This window comes from Balearica regulorum, chromosome 5 (genome assembly GCF_011004875.1).
Source record: "Balearica regulorum gibbericeps isolate bBalReg1 chromosome 5, bBalReg1.pri, whole genome shotgun sequence".
Lineage (NCBI taxonomy): Eukaryota > Metazoa > Chordata > Aves > Gruiformes > Gruidae > Balearica > Balearica regulorum.
In genome coordinates, this window is record NC_046188.1 from 62006403 (window position 1) to 62023583 (window position 17181).

The 17181-nt window shown below is 39.5% G+C and overlaps 1 protein-coding gene across 8 annotated transcripts in view; it reads right to left on the minus strand.

Annotated features, from left to right (window-relative positions):
* KIAA1549L (KIAA1549 like) overlaps positions 1 to 17181 on the minus strand; it is a 138365-nt gene that overhangs the window by 54173 nt on the left and 67011 nt on the right. For all 8 annotated transcript variants that reach the window (XR_012835811.1, XM_075755251.1, XM_075755248.1 and 5 more), the window contains exons 4-11: positions 16848 to 16960; positions 15129 to 15348; positions 13974 to 14107; positions 12095 to 12257; positions 8829 to 8888; positions 7045 to 7196; positions 5405 to 5576; positions 1811 to 1974 (exon numbers count right to left, since the gene is read on the minus strand). Coding sequence is in view for 7 of the 8 variants with exons in the window: in XM_075755251.1 (XP_075611366.1) it covers positions 1811 to 1974; positions 5405 to 5576; positions 7045 to 7196; positions 8829 to 8888; positions 12095 to 12257; positions 13974 to 14107; positions 15129 to 15348; positions 16848 to 16960 (1178 nt within the window). In the remaining variant the exon portion in view is untranslated. The remainder of the gene's footprint in view (positions 1 to 1810; positions 1975 to 5404; positions 5577 to 7044; positions 7197 to 8828; positions 8889 to 12094; positions 12258 to 13973; positions 14108 to 15128; positions 15349 to 16847; positions 16961 to 17181) is intronic.

Sequence of the window (17181 nt, forward strand, 5' to 3'; positions counted from 1 at the left end):
ATTTGTATTGCCAAACTGCATGAAACATAGCAATTACAGTTCAAGTAATTGCCACTATTCCTGATATTCCTAGTGCTGGAATTAAAAATAAAAATAAAGCTGTTCTTTTCAAAATGACCTTCTTTCATTAGCTTCCCAAAATACGTTTCTTAGCCTAATTTTAAGTAAAGATGCCGAAATCAGGAATGACAAAACCGGTGTATTCCCAATCGCGCGGCAGAATTATCTTCCACAGTCCATGTAACAGCATATACTCTAAACTAGACCTGGTTGAACCTTTTGATGGAGCCATCAAAGTGAAACTAAGCAGAAATCAATTTAGCTTTCATTTTGAAATGCATCACTTTATATATAATGAATTAAATTAAATTTTATGGAATCTCAAAATATACCAAAAAGGGGAAATGCACTCTAGAAGTGGACCTACTGCACTCCAGCTGCAAATGTGAGCAAGTCTGCAGGAAAATCTCCTGAGATGAGTGTAGTGTGGATACTGGGAGCTCCGCACCAATTCTTTTGGTCTGCAGACCCGACTCGTGTCTGCCCACATTCACTGCTGATGCAAACGTAACCTGACTGAACAGGTTTTAACCTGACCATGTGTCTTACAGCCCGATTAAATCTCATTTCTCAGGAAAATCAAAAGTTCAACTTTCTCTTTCTTTTTGGAATGACAACTGTGGAATATTAAAATAATTTCAAGTTCTTTCTGCAGCATAGTTTCAACCAACAGTTTGTTGGTTTTTTTAAATAGCAACTTCTTCAGCTGTAAAGCATCTTATAATGATGGCCAGCTCAAAACAGCATACAAATTTAGTCTCACTTTGTCCTTTAGCTGGGACTAAGATTGCATATAAGAAGAATCAAGTGGTGCATAGTATTTGCAACAGTTCCTAATAAAGGACAATTTGCATTTTAGAGGTTTCAGTGGGACATTGTGCAGTATCGCTGCAGTGGTATTAATTTTTGTTTGTGTTTGCAATATTGCTTGTTTCACTTTTGCAGATCTAGTCTTAACACTAGTTTGATTACACCAGATAAACAGATGAGCATACTGGAACCAAGACGGAAATGTCTTTTTTACATCATTTTTGATACAAATGTCTTTTTCCAACTGGCACCAGCTGCACCCATCTGCAACTAACCTAAGATGAGGAGAAAAGAGCTGTCATATGCATCATGCCTGCCTTCAACTCTCCCTCCAATCTACATTTTTCAGCGAAAGCAACAGAGCTGAAATCACAATAATCCTGCTGTCTGTAGCGTTAAGAAACCAAAGAAAAAATTTATCATTTCCATCCCATGCCAATGGAGAAGAACAAAGCCAGCTGAAAGGGGTGAAGGAACAGTAGGGCTTACACACAGGCTCTGTAGGCTAAAAACTCCCAGCTTTGGGTGGGCCTGCTTAAGAGCCATTTAATAGCAGCGTTGAGAAGGCAGACTTTTTTCACTACAGAGACAAATCTGCATTCTGTGACATTTTTCTGTTAGAGACAGATAATCAAACTGGAAACACATTTGATTTGGGAAAAAAAAGATCTTACAATTGATATGGGTTAGTAACTTTAAGGAAAATATAATTGCTTGAACCCAACCAACAATATCCACAAATAAATTAGAAAGTTCAAAATATCTAAATGAAAAATAGCTGTGGGAGAAATTTCATTTCAGCCATTGCCGCTCACAGCAGGAAGGATCAGCTCAGGCCATGGGTTTTGTGGGTTTGAGAAGGAGGTCCTACGGGAGACGCACAGAGAAAAACAGTTAAAACCTCAGAAAGTAAATGGACATCTTGGATTTGATCACTCACTTTAGCTCTCTGAGGGAGGTTCATCATGGTGTCTGGTTTGAAGTCATTCTTGTTCTTTCTGCACAGAACCGCTGTGATGATGATGATGATAACCGTAACCACAGCAATGGGAGCCAGCACCGCTGCAATGATCCACAGGTTGTTCGGGGGGTTCTTCACCACAGCTGCAGAAAATTGCAAACCAACATTGGTGAATTTTACTGTGCAAATGCAAGATTTAAATTGCTTCCAACAGTCTTCAACTCTCTCCACATAATAATTAGTATAAAAGGATTGTTAGTAACCTAGCTATACCTTTGTATCCCTTAAGTTAAACAAATGAATCAGCAACACTGTTTAATTCACAAATCCCTGGGCTCTCTTACTTAGTTACAGCCAGCTGCAAAAGCAGCCATTAGCTCCCAAGTCAGATGCCATATTAGATATTACTCCAATGGTTCATTTCAGAATAATAAAAAAAAAGGTGCAAGTAACAGATCTTTAATTATTTTTCAAACACAAAACCAGCTTATAGTAAGGTAGCATGTGTGTCAAAAGTATACACATGGAGTCCATACCTGGTGTCGAAGACTTACTGGCTCAGCAAAGAGTAAACTGGCAGAGCTTTCTCAAGAGCAATGAAGCTAAGCACACTAACAGTTATTATTGATATCAATAGGGCAATAAGAAAAATGCTTCTTTTGTGCTCTAGAAACACTTTGTCATAGTTAGGGTCAAAATAAATCCATCATTTCTGAAGGAGGTTGGAAAGAACTACTTGCAGATGTATTAATAAAGGCACCAGGAAAAGGGTACATTTCAGAAATGCAATGGTGCCAAAAGGTTTTAGTTTCCATTCTATCAGAATAAAGTCTCTTAGTATGAACCTTCAACTTGTAGGCACATAAGAGATGTTCCTGTGGCACACCCCCAGTTGTCTCATTTCATTTCTTTCTGGAAAAACACCAAATAATCTCCTTATGATGCTGAATTTTGTTTTAGCGAAATATTTTGTGGACTTCACAATGCTATCACTATTTATTTTCCTATGCCGCTGGTCGCTGGCATGGACAGGCAATTGTGGAAATACCAGTGTAAAGCAGCCTTTCCCATTTCCTACGGGACTAGCACTTCCAAATGTCATCGAGCTTATTAGCCGTCAGAGGCACTCAGCAACTTTCAGGCTCAGACTTCAAATGCAAACCATCTTGTTGAGCAGCAGTTCCGAAGGCCAGCTGAAACTCTACTTGAAGTTTGAGCCTAGCTGCTTTGTAGATCTACAACTTTTTTGCAAAGGCAACGTAGCTTTTTGGGTGATGTAGGAATAGCACCATTAGGTAGATATCTTGTGCACAGTGTAACAGTAACCGCATGCCTAAAGACTGTCCAAAAAACCAGGTTGGCGTCTAAGATTAAGCAGCTTTTCAAGGTTCAATTTTCAATGGATTTGCATAGTTCTGAATTATTGACTTTGAACGCATAGTCTGGGAGTGAAAGTGCTGTGGGGAAGGAAAGTGAATCTGAATTTTATCAGATAACAGTAATTTTAATTATGGACTGCTGTTGTGGGAACAGCAAACAATTATCGCAAAATTATAATTATTCTTTCTAGGGAATGCAGAGGAAACGATGACCTTATGGCTAATAGGCCAGACATTTAGGAATCCTGGTTTACATCTTTAATTCAGTTACCAGCTTCCAATGTGACCTTGATCAAGTCAATCCACAATTCATTCAGCTCAATAAGACTTCAGTGGATTTTGAAGCAATCCTTTCATTTTGCTATAACTCAGTCTCTCACTTATAAAACAGGAACATCCATATTTTTTGTTATTATTCATCTGTCTTGTCTAACCAGACTATGAGCTCCTGAGGGTAGACGTCTCTTCTTACTGCATTTTGGTACAGAACTTTTCATTCTGCTGTAACAGAAATTATAATGAGTAGAAATGAAGTGCACACAATGTATTTTCTTTGGGAATACAAAGACAGACTACGAATACCACATCCAAAATGAAAGAAATTATTTTTTTTCCATAATCAGGTATAAAGATAAAACTATCTCCTACATTTCAAATACTCTAGCTTCAGAATCTCAGTTATCCAGAGTCATAATTTCAATTTCTGAATATTATCTTCTTACAATATTCTGTGCATATTTAACTTGTATGAAAATCTACAGATGAACGAGGCTGCTTTATCAGACCATGGAAGTATAGAGTTAAATCATGAGCAGCTGATGTCCAAAATAAGACCAAAGTACCCAAATAAATAACAAAACTGCACAAAGAGCTAGGAAATTGCTATGTACTATCTATAACTGCTGTAGTAAAAATTACATTAAAGAAATATTCTCATGGAAAACAAAGTCGTTCAGAATTTAAATGGTAGACTTTATGGAAGCAGGAATGGAGATCCCCAGTTTCAATCCAATTAAAGTCAGTAACAGACCATGATCAAATCAAGGATCAGGTACAGTATATAGTGCAGTCTCTGCAAATTATATCATACTTAGTCTTCTAACTCAATCGTATGTTTACGGATGATCATCAATTACTTATTACAGTGGTTCCTTCTTTTCCTGACACCATTAGAGGTAATTATTTCAATATCACTGCTCCTTCAAGCAGAAATAATGTCATCAGGGAGTCCCATTTTATATGCTGTTTATCCAGTAAGGAGATCTAGTACAGAAGCTCACTATATAATTTTAATTCCATCTGGATAAATTCCTTTGCAAAGTGGAGAGATTCAGTCAGCTAAAGGCATTGACGCATTCGTTAAGCTGTTACTGCACAAACCCCCCTCCAAGCTCCACAACAGTTTTATGACTGTGGGTCAACTACACAGGAATATCCAAAACCAATTTTTTAAGAAAACACCTGTGCTCACAATCAATCAGTAAATGGTGCAGTCTTAAAAGAGAAATTAGAAAACATTTTACTTTTCAAGAATGGATTACTTTTTTAGCCACATTATTCTGAATGATGCAACTGTATCTTGATTGTGACAATTGCCCATACACATCAGTAGTTCTGCCCAACTTCACTTTTCTGATTTGTGTCTAAACAACATCTTAAACAATCTTATGGTGCACTTTACAAAGCTCTTGGTGAAAATAATTTTTAAAAGAAATATCCTTTTGAGATAGAAATAATCTGCATTATTCTGAACAAGTCAGAAATAATGGACATCTTGACGGCCCCCACATAGTTTCATTTTACTTTGGGTCAAGTTATTTGAATAGCAATTTAGCCCTAGCAGTCATCAGTCTGTGATGTCATGGTTTTGTTAGCATCAGAATTAATTCTGAATTTACAGTTCCATAAAGTTGTTCAGTTCATAGAACTGCACATGTGTAAAATTAGTTGTACAGTAGAATTTACATGATTGGCTAAATAACAGTCAGTATATAGCTTTGATTTAAAGTGATAAATGATTAGTCTGTCTTCCATATGAAAGAGAGCAGCCTGACAACCAATTGCTTACAAAGGTACAGCTGAAATTTCTCTGTACGATCAATGGAGGCTCCCCACATCTACACTGGTGTCTTCACAAAGAAGAAAAAAAAAAAAGAAAAAGAGCTAAAACAGAATTTTTAAAAAGAACTCTTACGATCAGCTTGAACTTGAATAACATAACCTAGTGTCAAGGCCATCCGCTGGGAGTCAACAGTACTCAAAATTTTGGCAGCTGCAGTGCCCAGCAAAGGTTTCCCATTGTATAAAGTATAGTATGTCAGTTCAGCCGGCTCCTTGGGTCCTGGAATACGCTGGATTTTTACCATCTTTCAGGAAAAAGAAGAAAACGAGATAAAGAGAAATAAACTGTGTTTGTATTATACCATTGCAAAACCTGCCAGAAGCTACTTGAAGGCAGCGCACAGAGGGAACTCCTTCAAGACCCCATATAAAGCATAAGCTCCATGCAAATATTCTCACAGGATCAGGGCTTCTCTTCTTCATAGCCTAAACTATTAAGATTAGTGAGGACTGACTGCTGCCTTAAAAAATTTTTTTAAACATAATCCTAAGGTAAAACCCTATACTAAGAAAAGCATGCAGTAAAAAGGAGGAAAGGATCAAATGTTTGGACATTACAGTATTGTGTAAAGAGGAAATTCTCAAAATCTGTCCTAATATTGAAAATTATACTTTACTGGCATATTGCAGTTGAAAAATTCCCTCACATTTTACTTCTATACTCATTATTTTTGATCCCAGACTGACAACAGAGAGAACTATGCTTTTTCCATTTCATTCTGCAGAACGCCAGCAGATTTTTACATTGTACCTCTATCTTTTCTGAGAGTAGAGGAAGTGTCAAACACCTCAATGAGAGGAAAAAGGAGTTTTGTGATTCTTCTCCATTATGTTATGGACTAAAATATTTCATGTTTTCATGGAAAATTTTACAAAGGTTCACACTTTTGGCAAGTAAAAACGTGTTCCTTCTTTAAATTCTTTCAGTAGGAAAACACACAGAATTGTGGGCAAAGGAGAAAAGTATTAATTTGTTTTTATATCTCACAACCAGCAATTCTTGAGAAACATCATGTAATTAAAAAAAAAAAAAAAGCAATAACTTGTCATGCAATTTTTCAAGACAGATTCTCTGAATCCCCCACAACTAGCATCAGTTGGCTAAATTAGTGGGAAAACAAAATAAGATCATTGTAAAGTACTGAATGGGAAACATTGCTAAATAAGAGAAAGATGATTAATAAATTACTCAGGATTGAAATCTCTATTTCACAATGTGATCTGTGGCCACATGATTTGATGACTAACCCTGTATAAAGACTGCTTCATACATTTTTTTTATCAACAAAAAGAAAAAAAAAGAAGTTCTAGCTTTACTGAGTTACCTAGGAAAGAAAGACCTAGGAAACTTCTTTTTTTAATTTAAGAACAAAAGCCTGGAACTCTTCATTATGCTGAATACGAGACTTTATGCTAAAATATGTACTTTGTACTAATTTTCATAGCAACCAAAGAGAAAGTGTTTATTAACACTGATTAACTGACAATTTCTAGAAGATGAGAGGCATGCAAACATGGTTGACTTCAGAAAAAGCAGCCCATTAGTAATGCCACGCAGATTGCACTCGCTGCTTTGGTATTCATGAAAAAACACAAGAAATCTCAACCCAGTTAAACGATTTTTTTCCACACAAATTGAGGCAGTACACATGCAAACAAAGCCCTTTTTTTTTCCAACACATATCTAGGTGCAACCAATGTCACATTGACCACCTGCACAGTGTAGCTGCCCACAGTCGTGGCACGTTTGAATCGTCTTCCTTGCTGATGGGACATCATAAACAGTGGGGCCAAACGCTGCTCCATTAATCTTGCAAAGCTCTGATTGTTCAGCCCCAGTAATGCAATATCAACTCCTTGAATAACTGTGGGAATGAAGAAAATCACATATCAGCACATCTTACATGGACAGATTAAGTAACACGAGGTCTGCAGGGCAGTTTGGGACAGGGATGTACCAACTAACCTAAAAGAAAAATAGCTGGGCACTGTTACACTCCCTCAGTAATTCCCGACGGGGATATAATGTGCTTCTGATTCAGCCCCTGCACTGCTCTTCTCAGGTAACGTCAACCATGTGAACTGAAGGCAGCGCACAGAGGGAACTCCTTCAAGACCCCATATAAGCATAAGCTTATAAGAGTAAGAATAAAATTGTCCAAAAACATTCTTAGGCCTTCAGTTTACCAAAAATGGCTTTGGAAGCACCTAATCAGTGATCTTCAAAGTTAAAACTAAGGGAAAACCTATTTAAGAGCTGCCAGTTTTTATGCTTATTGCCAGATGCTCCTGTTAACTAAACGACAGTTTTTCATCCAGCAGTTTTGAAATCTGATGTTAGAATTCTGTACAATTCGGTTTGAAACAAAACGCTATTTGTTTGAGAGCACTGAAAACTGAATAAACATTTCCTAAACAAAAATAAAAGTAAAATTAAAAGGCACTGAATTTACATTAAGTTCAAATAAGTGATATTGCATGCTAATTTACTTTATATAAATGTATGATTTTTCAATATTATTTTTTAAAAAATATTTTGGTACCATCATGATTTTTTTGAAAACAGCATTTCCATTGTAATCTCAATAACAGTCCATTGCAGTAAGTGCACAAAGGCAAGAAATGGAGTGCCAGGTTCATGGGGTCCAGATGGGGAAGAGATATTCCCTTCAGAGGATCATAATCTCTGCATACACTTATTTTTAAACTCAAAATGTCTCTCTCAGGTACCAAATCACACTGACTTTTGGAAGCAGAGTATAGAATTTAATCTGTTTCACGTCAGGTTCCTTTTCTCTTGTTCTCCTGAGCATTAAACAATTCCAGGTACAGACACACCGATTAGAAAGCTTTTGGTATCTACTCACTCAAAGATGTCTGGGGAAAAGGGGCTATTTCTTGCCCAGTTATCACTTCTAAAGTCAAAATGATTGCGAATGAGCATGTGATACCAGTGAAATGACTGTGATAAAACAAGTATTTTGAAGCCTAATAGTATTCTCCGCACCTTCTTTCCCATCAACAGAAATTTATGTGCTCAATGCTTCAGGTGAAAGATGTAAAAATTCCTGGACCCAGAAAATCATAACAAACTTCCTCAGTTTAACAGATCACCTTTTTTCCTGGGTTCTGTCTACGAGCCTCTTTCGATTTCAGATTTAAATCCAAGTTCCAGGGGAAAACAAACAAACAAACAAAAACACCCCCTATTTGTGTTTTAAAACTCTGAGAAGATAACGCTACTCTCAGAAGCGCTTAAACCAAAGTGGCATAAATTCTGAGGTGAGCGTTGGATGCCAGAGACGTGTCTGTTCAAGATGATGAATCACAGTTATGCCCCAGAGTATCTTTACATTTGCCCAGTTGAATGCCACGCAAAGGTTCAGTGGGCAGCCACTTATTTTTGTGTGAAATTACTGCATCGATGTGGTTATATAATTGAGCACTAAAAATTATCATCTGAAGCCCACGGAGAAGGGAAGGAGATTAAAAAGTACCTGTTATCACCCAGTAGTCTCTAGTTGACTCTGAGACATCAAGGTTTGGATACTCCAAAGCTTTAAAAGAAAAGTTGAAATTATGTCATAATATTCCAATGTCCTACACTACATATGTCCCAAAACTATTTGGTTAACCAGACACTGATAAATAAAATCGGCCTATTACCCAGAAGGAGACCTAGAGGTGTAATTTTAAGGATTATAATTTCTTTTCTGTCTGAAAAAGGGCACCAAGTGTAAAAAGCACAAGCACTGCCACACAGAGTAGAACATAGATCTTCTGTTGCCAAAATATTGGTTGGTACATTGCCTGGGGCAAAGCCAAGGATTGCCCGTTATTAAAATGATACGTAACATGCATATGTCTATGTTATATACATTTCTGCTGCTTTCTCTCTGTGAGTAATCCCCTGGGGAAAACAAGATGACATTCTATGATGATTCCGTGATTTATTCCTTACTTAACCCAGACTACCACATTAACCTAAAATAATATTAAAATAAACCAGGATCAGATTCCACCAATCACAGAGCGAAGTTCCACATGAATCACAAACGAGGCTAACGAAACTGTGAACACACCTTAGAGCACAGTACTCTCACTCTGCACCATTTAGGGTATTACTACCATATGTGTTTACATCTGCGAGAAGCTGATGTTTGCTGGTTTGATACCTTTTGTTGCTTTTCCATCTCCAAAGTACATTAGGCTGTAAAGTTCAATATGCTGTTAATTCATTATACAGCTCGGTATTTTTTTCCAATAGATTTATGCAACGTGGAAAGCATTAATACTTAATTCAGAAATTAATTCAGAAAATATGCATGCTTTGCACATTGATACACTGCTATTGAGTTACCTTGATTTTTAAACTCTAAAGGGGCTTGAAATAGTAAACATTGTAAAGCATCTGACTACACACAGTAACTGCTTTTGAGGAGGGATTTCACGGCGTGTCCTGAGCTCTGCATTTCCACAACAAACCGCGAAGGCTCCGGAGGAGCCGCCAGAGTCTACTGGGAAATAACAGACTCTGGAAACAGCCGCAATATTTGTTTGATAAACTGAAACAACTGCACTGCCACATGAATAAGCATCAAACACTTTTCAAAGTAAACATTTTCACAAGACACACTACCAGTCTGAAGTCATAAATACTACATGCACATTAAGTTCATGAGTTTGCTGAATACCTGCTGTGCTGGGAATAAAACCAAGAACTCCAAAATGAAGCATAAGCCATTACTTGTCAAAGGAGTGCTAGGTAAAGACTTTATCAGGTCAGTTCATCACGTACAGGGAGCAGCAGAGAACTGCAATATACCACACGAGACACTTACTGCATGACAACTGTCTTCCATAGTTCCTGACTACCAAGCATACATCTGTATTGCCTTTGTGAAAAGCACCATAATCATCTTCCTATGCAAGAGGCCTACTTTGGAGGGCAAAACCTTGAACAGGGTGAAGCCATCATCAAAACTGCTTTCTCCTTGTGTTCCTGGATGCCCCGTGAAGACAAGTCCTGCACACATGGCACTTCTGACAGGCTCACCCCCCAGCCATGAAAAGGAAGGAGCTTGTCTGGTGATGAATAGTCTACATCCCTTTCTAGGTCCCCATGCAGCCTCCCTCCACCTCCCTTTGCCTGTGGAAAGACCTGAAGAAAACACAAGCCTACCCCGAGATGGGTCTCTTACCCTGGGATGGAAAGTCTGATTCAAAAGCACAGCAATGCAGTACAAGAACTCATCATCGAACAGCTTCACCAACAGGTTGCAAATATCTGATTTGGATTGGTAATGCCTCAAGAATAACATACGTTCCTTATAGAATCATAGAATGGTTTGAGTTGGAAGGGACCTTAAAGATCATCTAGTTCCAACCCCCCTGCTGCGGGCAGGGACACCCTCCACTAGACCAGATTGCCCAAAGCCTCATCCAACCTGGATGGATCCATCCTTCTTTTTCAACTAACCAGGGTTAGCTGTGATTCCTGATGGCCTCACACCAGAGAGCGACCACTTACCCCACTGACAGCAGAGTGCTCGTTGTGCAAGTAACTGATGAAGAACTGCACAAGATCATTAGTCTGCTGTTTGGCTGTCTGTAAATAAGATGGGCTGACCAAACAGTAACTTGTGTTCTCCCCAGTGCTTGCCTTCCAGCAGCCTGGTTTTGCTTTTTCTTAGAATCAGAAAATGAATAAGCACTGTAATAATTTTATGTAAAGTTACAAAATCCACTCACTTCAGTGTTCTGATCATAATGACATATTTGGTTCTACCCTTATATGCCCAATTATTTCAATACTTGTGAAATGAAAAATTACAAACTACTCCATCACTGGTTTAGCCTTATCAGTGAGTTTGATTGCTACCAGAAGCTTAACTAGATCTTTACTGGTATTTGAGCACAGTATTTCAAATTTAACAAGTATTTCATGACGATTTACACAGAGTGAACAGATAACCTGGCTCTACAGTGAGCTTAATTTCACGTGCCAAGTTTAACAAGCAGATTAAATCCCCATAATCAAATGCCCTGTCACTTTATTCATTTTAGAGAAACTAGCATGCATAGTCAGAGAGCATATATACTGCACAGGCTGCCCAGACACACAACTTTTGCTCTCTGTACCTCTGACTCTTCATTAACAATTGAAATGCAAGCAAATTATTGACACTAAAGTGCTTAGACCACATTTTTAAACTGAGGATGAAGTTCAGCAAACACACCAACAACTGTTTAAAGAAAGAAATGCAGATGGAGCTCACCCGCTACCCAAACACACACGCAAAGCGTGACGCCCAGCCCTGCGGCTGGAACAAGCACTGGGGGCTGCGTGTTCCACTGAAGTAATGGGCTAGGCTGCAGAACGACTTTATGTGCTGCACTAAGTTTTCCTGAAATGGAAAACTGGGGAAATTCTGTGGTTTGTTTTATATAAAACTACAATTTTATTTTGTTAGGAACCCAGCACAGGCATTTTTTTTAAATTAATGACAGCATATATGTGTTTTTCTTAATTATCTCCCAGTGTTTCAAGCAGCTGTAGTAATAGAACCCAGAAACTACCCCCAACCTAACCCTCCTCTATTTTTTTTTTTTGTGGTTTTTTTTTTTTAAAGAAAGAGTTTAAAAAACAGTCAGCAAACCCACCTACAATCTGTGAGCCTGACAAAAAAGCTTATGGTGCTTGCAAAACAAAAGCCTGACTGGCTAATCTTAAGGAGTGGTGTGCTGGGAAGTGCATACTTACATTCTGCAATGGTGAGAGGTGGGTAGGTTAGATAGAAACCCACCAGCTCAGCTGACAGCTGATTAAGAAGGTTGCTGGAAATCGTGCCATTTAGAGTTGTGCTTTGATTGTTCACTACATAAAACAGAGTGACAGCTTGGGAGACATTGGAGGTGTTCAGAATCTGAAACAGAGGTAAAGGTATAACATGTAGCTGTGTTTCAGCTCAGCTGGAAAAAAGAAAAAAAACAACACAAAAACCTACAAAACCAGTGCAAACAAACTGGGAAGAAGTTAACTTGAACAATGGATTAGATACAGCTCACTCAACCAGATTGTGTAAAACAGTTTGTGATACTTTAACTCCTATTTTAGCACATGCAGAGTTACTGGAGGACAGCAGCAGGCAGAAAAGGTGCAGGCAGGACTGAAAATATTTTCCCCTGTTTTTTACCAGGAAATGTAAGATGAGGGAAAGGATGCTTATCAGAAAGCATGTTTTCTCAGAAAACTCATGCCCTAGGACAAGGGGGATGTTTTTTGGCTACTGACACTGTAGATAGGGCCGACAGCATTCATGAATGTTATTTGAATACCCCATTTTTATGATTTGGATCACTAACTAAAAACATAAAACATGGTATAACAAAAGCGTCAGAAGAAGAGTTCGAGGTCAGACCAAAGTTCTGCCTAGCCAACATCCATTTCCAAATGGCAAGGAGCAGATGGTTGGACAATGAGCACAGGGCAAGAGGAGAGGACTCTCTTCTGCAGTGTAAGGTTAGCCCACAGCTACGGTCTGAGCCATAAATTATATGCTTTGGTTTAAAAAGGGGTGATGACTTTTTATTCTCTATGTTTGGCCAATTGCTTTTTGTAACTTCCATTCTTTTTCTCCAGTTATAACCAGCCATCTTCAAGATCTTATTACCCACTGTGTGAAAGAATTTTTATTGAAATCTGAGTAGTTCTATTACGGTGAAACGCTAAATGATCATTCCTGATTCACTACATCACTCAGAACCATGGCTGATGTAATTTCTCCTTGCATAGAAGTTGTGTCATGCCATTTACCCATGTTGCTGCTATTCTCTCTACTCTTGTAGTGCAGCAACACCTTTTCTGAATCAGCTCCGTCTGCTCCAGAACCGTTCCTCAGTTTGTATTTAATCTAAAACCCTCATATTATTTTCTGATGCACATAGTCCTTTGCATGGTACTGGAATAATTTCAGAAAAATTTATCATGAAGACCACATCCTTGAGCACCTTACTTGCCTCCAAGACCTCCGTCCCATCACTTTCTAAGTTGGCAATACCTGCAAAACCCACAACTACCACCTTCTTCTAGGGCTATTTACAGAATTGCCTTGGTGCTTTGTAAGATCTGTGACTTCTGTGAGAAAATTAGCCACCCTGAAGGTCCCCTCAGCATCACGGGTCCAGCTTTTGAAAAGCTTGATAATCACTCTACCTACTGCTGCAGGTGATCTCTTGCCATGTACTTTCCTGCCTCTCTGCGCTCCTCCAGTTTGAACGCAAGCTCTCAAAAGACAGTACCAAAGTAACTAAGCAGAGCTCTAATGACCAATTTTCTCCTGGTAAGCTACATGCAAACTATTCTGAGGAGCACGAGTCCATACACAGAGTTTTATCGCACGTCAAATACATATCATAATATCACCCAGAGGATAATTTATTTATTCCTGAAGTGTGGCACAGAGCATAAGGGTGTTGGCCCACTAAACATATAAAGTCCTGCAAAAATCAGGCCCTTAATAGTGAATTTGGGTCTGCGAGTGTAGAACTGGAATGCAAAAAAAAAAAAAAAAAAATATTCCATTAGCTTAGGTCTTACAAACAGCTATGCATGACACATGGCAAAGCACGCAAGGTTGTACCTGAACTGTTAAGTTGTTGCTGGTGTTTAAGACCTTTCTTTCAGCATCCTGAAACGCTCTCTGTAACCGTTGCTCCATGGTCTGAACAAATTTGCATGACTGTATATTGTCCGTTTGACCCACAAACTGTAGCTCTGGAAAAGGAACAATGTGTTTGTATGTGGATAAAATATTCTTGGTTGCATAACTCCTGAAATACCTGACAGCAAAATGATCAATTTACAAATTAAGCAGGTGCAAATAATGCCACATAAGATCAGTTTATGCCATTGAAGCACTGCACTAAACTAGCCTTAATTGAAACAAAACGTAAGAATTAAATTGTATTGTTAGAGCTGATACTCTCACAAACAAATGGAGATTGTTTCTGCAGTGATATACAAGACTGTAAGATCAGTTCACTGTACAAATACTCAGAGCCAGGCAGTAAGTGAAATCATTCTAAAACACAAGTTATACTCATAAATCTTGCAAGTCATTTGCTCGTGCAAGACATAATTAATCATAACATTGATTCTCATTCTGTTTGTGCTAGGAAAAATATACTTAACTGGGTAATTGCAGTAAGTGTATATAAACACGTAAGTACACACATAAGAAATCTTTTTACAATTGAATATGTTGTTTTACAGCACTCTCTGCCCTCTCGTAGCTGATACCTTTCTGCTGCACCACAACTGCTCTAGGTTACACAGTGACTCTGGGTCAGATGGCAGGGACCCAAGTCAAATCCAGTGGGTCCAGCCAGAACAATATATACATATATTATATAGCTATGTTTCTCATCTGATCATCCTTAAAAGAAATGCACAGGTTACTGCACAACCCGTAGATTAAAGTCCATTTTAAACAAACACCAAGTCTCAGTCAAGCATATCGGCGTGACTCATCCCTAATGCAACGCCACTTCATTTCACAGCAGTGTCAACGAGGTGACAGCAGAACACCACGCAGGACAGGGACGCACACGTTGGCTGTCCTGCTTGTGCCCAGAACATCAACACGTGGAACCAAAGCAGAGCTCATCCTGCTGCTGCGCTGGAGAGCTGGGGCTGAGGCAGGACAGCACAGGGGAGGAGGACCATCACCCCTGTGCGCTAACCATGAACACACACACACACAGCCCTGGGCACGGATGGGCAGGACCTCACTCACCTGTCTTCAGCTGGAAGTGGTACGCGGGAAGGGGGTTCCACGGCAAGGCCAGGGCTGCCACGGACTGGAGATGCGGAACGTGCTGCTTTATGTCTGCTGTGGCATTGCTAATGCCATATGCAAGAAGCCTTTCAATTACAGCAGCTGGCATAAAAACCAGTCTGCCCCGTGTAACGTAGTAACCAACTGTTACATTATTTGATTGCTCCAGGATTTCAACCTAAAACACACAAGGAAACATTTTTTTTTATTATTATTTTGGTTGCAATTCAAACACTTTTTGATGGGACTTCTCATCCTGAACGTGTAGAGTTTTTATCCTGTAATTCCCGATAAACCCTCCAGGATCAGTTAGTGTCATATCAGACACAGTGTTAGTGGAACCGCTCAGGGAACTTTAGACCCAGCCCATGCAAAATGTGCTCCAAACTGTAGCAGTGCAGTATTGCTACCACAGCTCACGTACCTCTAATTTAGACTGGGGCTTCATTCATGTGTATATACCAGGGCATTTTACTTATGAATGTAAAAATAAATAGAATCCAGAGAACATCCAGGTCCTACTTCGTACCTGAAGTTCACTGACTTTGTGCACGTGTCTGTCATTGCAGGTTTGGAGACAGATGTTTGAAAGACAAAAGTTTCCAATATTTGATTCTTCAACCTCAACTGTCTCTTCTATACTACTTTTCCTATCCTGTCCCAGATGGTTAAGTTATCACCTATATGAGTAGAAATCACAAACTACAACATGAACACACTGTGAGCCAAAACATGAGTTGAGTTTTACCTCAAAATTCTGTGTTTTCCAAAAAGTTTAAGCCATGGAACTGGTCTTCCACACTAAGTTTTAGCTGGTTACCTCTGTTAGGAAAAGGCAGCTTCTCTCAGGTTTACAAGAAGGTGGGAGAATAAGTCTGACGGTTTTCATTACTGCTGCTGAAACTCAGGAACTTACAATTCCCAAACCAAATAAAATTATCGTAACTTACAGCAATAGAGCATGGGGACAACATCAACCTGATGTCCTCTATGTGGAGCAAAACTACTTTTTCCCCTCCCAGTGGCTCGGTGACTATAACTCGTAACAGCCTTGAACTCAGCACAAACCCCTGCCTAAGTGCACGGAAACCTGTGCTGTAGAGAAGAGTGTCCCAGCGAGCCACCTAAGCCTGCTCTTACACGCAGCAATGCAGAGGTTTGTGCAATTTAGCTGCCAAGTGATGAACACGTCTCCCTCGTTTATTTTCAATAAAACGTGCTTTTTACCTGCTTGGGATTTTCATCCCTGTGCAATTGCACTTGTCAGGTACCGGGTTTTCAAACCAGGGAGCAGACTGACAGCAGTGACACCCCATTTACCAGCCCTGCTCTTGCAATTGACCCAGGCTGAGCCAACTGTGAACTGGAGCCATTCCTGAGCTACAGAGGGAGGAGGCAACTGCTGTCAGTAGTCATTTCCCAGAACATACCAAACAGAAAGTTGTGTTTCTCACTTGTACTTCATCAGATAAAACAGCAAAAGCTTTGGAGCGGTCCTTATCTTTTTAGAGCCCAGAGCAGATGCTACCTATGCCTGCTTTCCATAGGAAAAGCTTGGTGCTCTCCTCCAAGGTGTTTCCTGCATCCAGAGCCACCACTAGAGCTGCAACCAACTGGGATTCTCTTGGTGGGAGAGCTGTTTCAGCGAGATCACGCAGGCAAGCCAGGCACGCTTACCTGAGCGCTGACATTTTGGTTGAAAGCCTGTCTCAGCACTTGGCTGAGTCCTTTTCTCACGCTCTCCTTGAAGGGATTGCTGATCAGCATCCTCCTTGTGTTCAGAAACAGAACTATGGAACAACAAAAGCCACAGGTTAATTTGAGACATTACTACCGTTTACTTTTTTAAAATCGTTTTAGGTTGTGCTAGCTGGGTGGAGACCATCAAAGCAGCTAACATTTGCAGCAGCTCCAATAGGAGCAAGAACTGCAGGGGCTCAGCAGCGTCCTGAGTTCCCTATTCATCGCATGGCAATAGCCCGTTGTTTCCAGGGTGAGGTCTAACAAATGC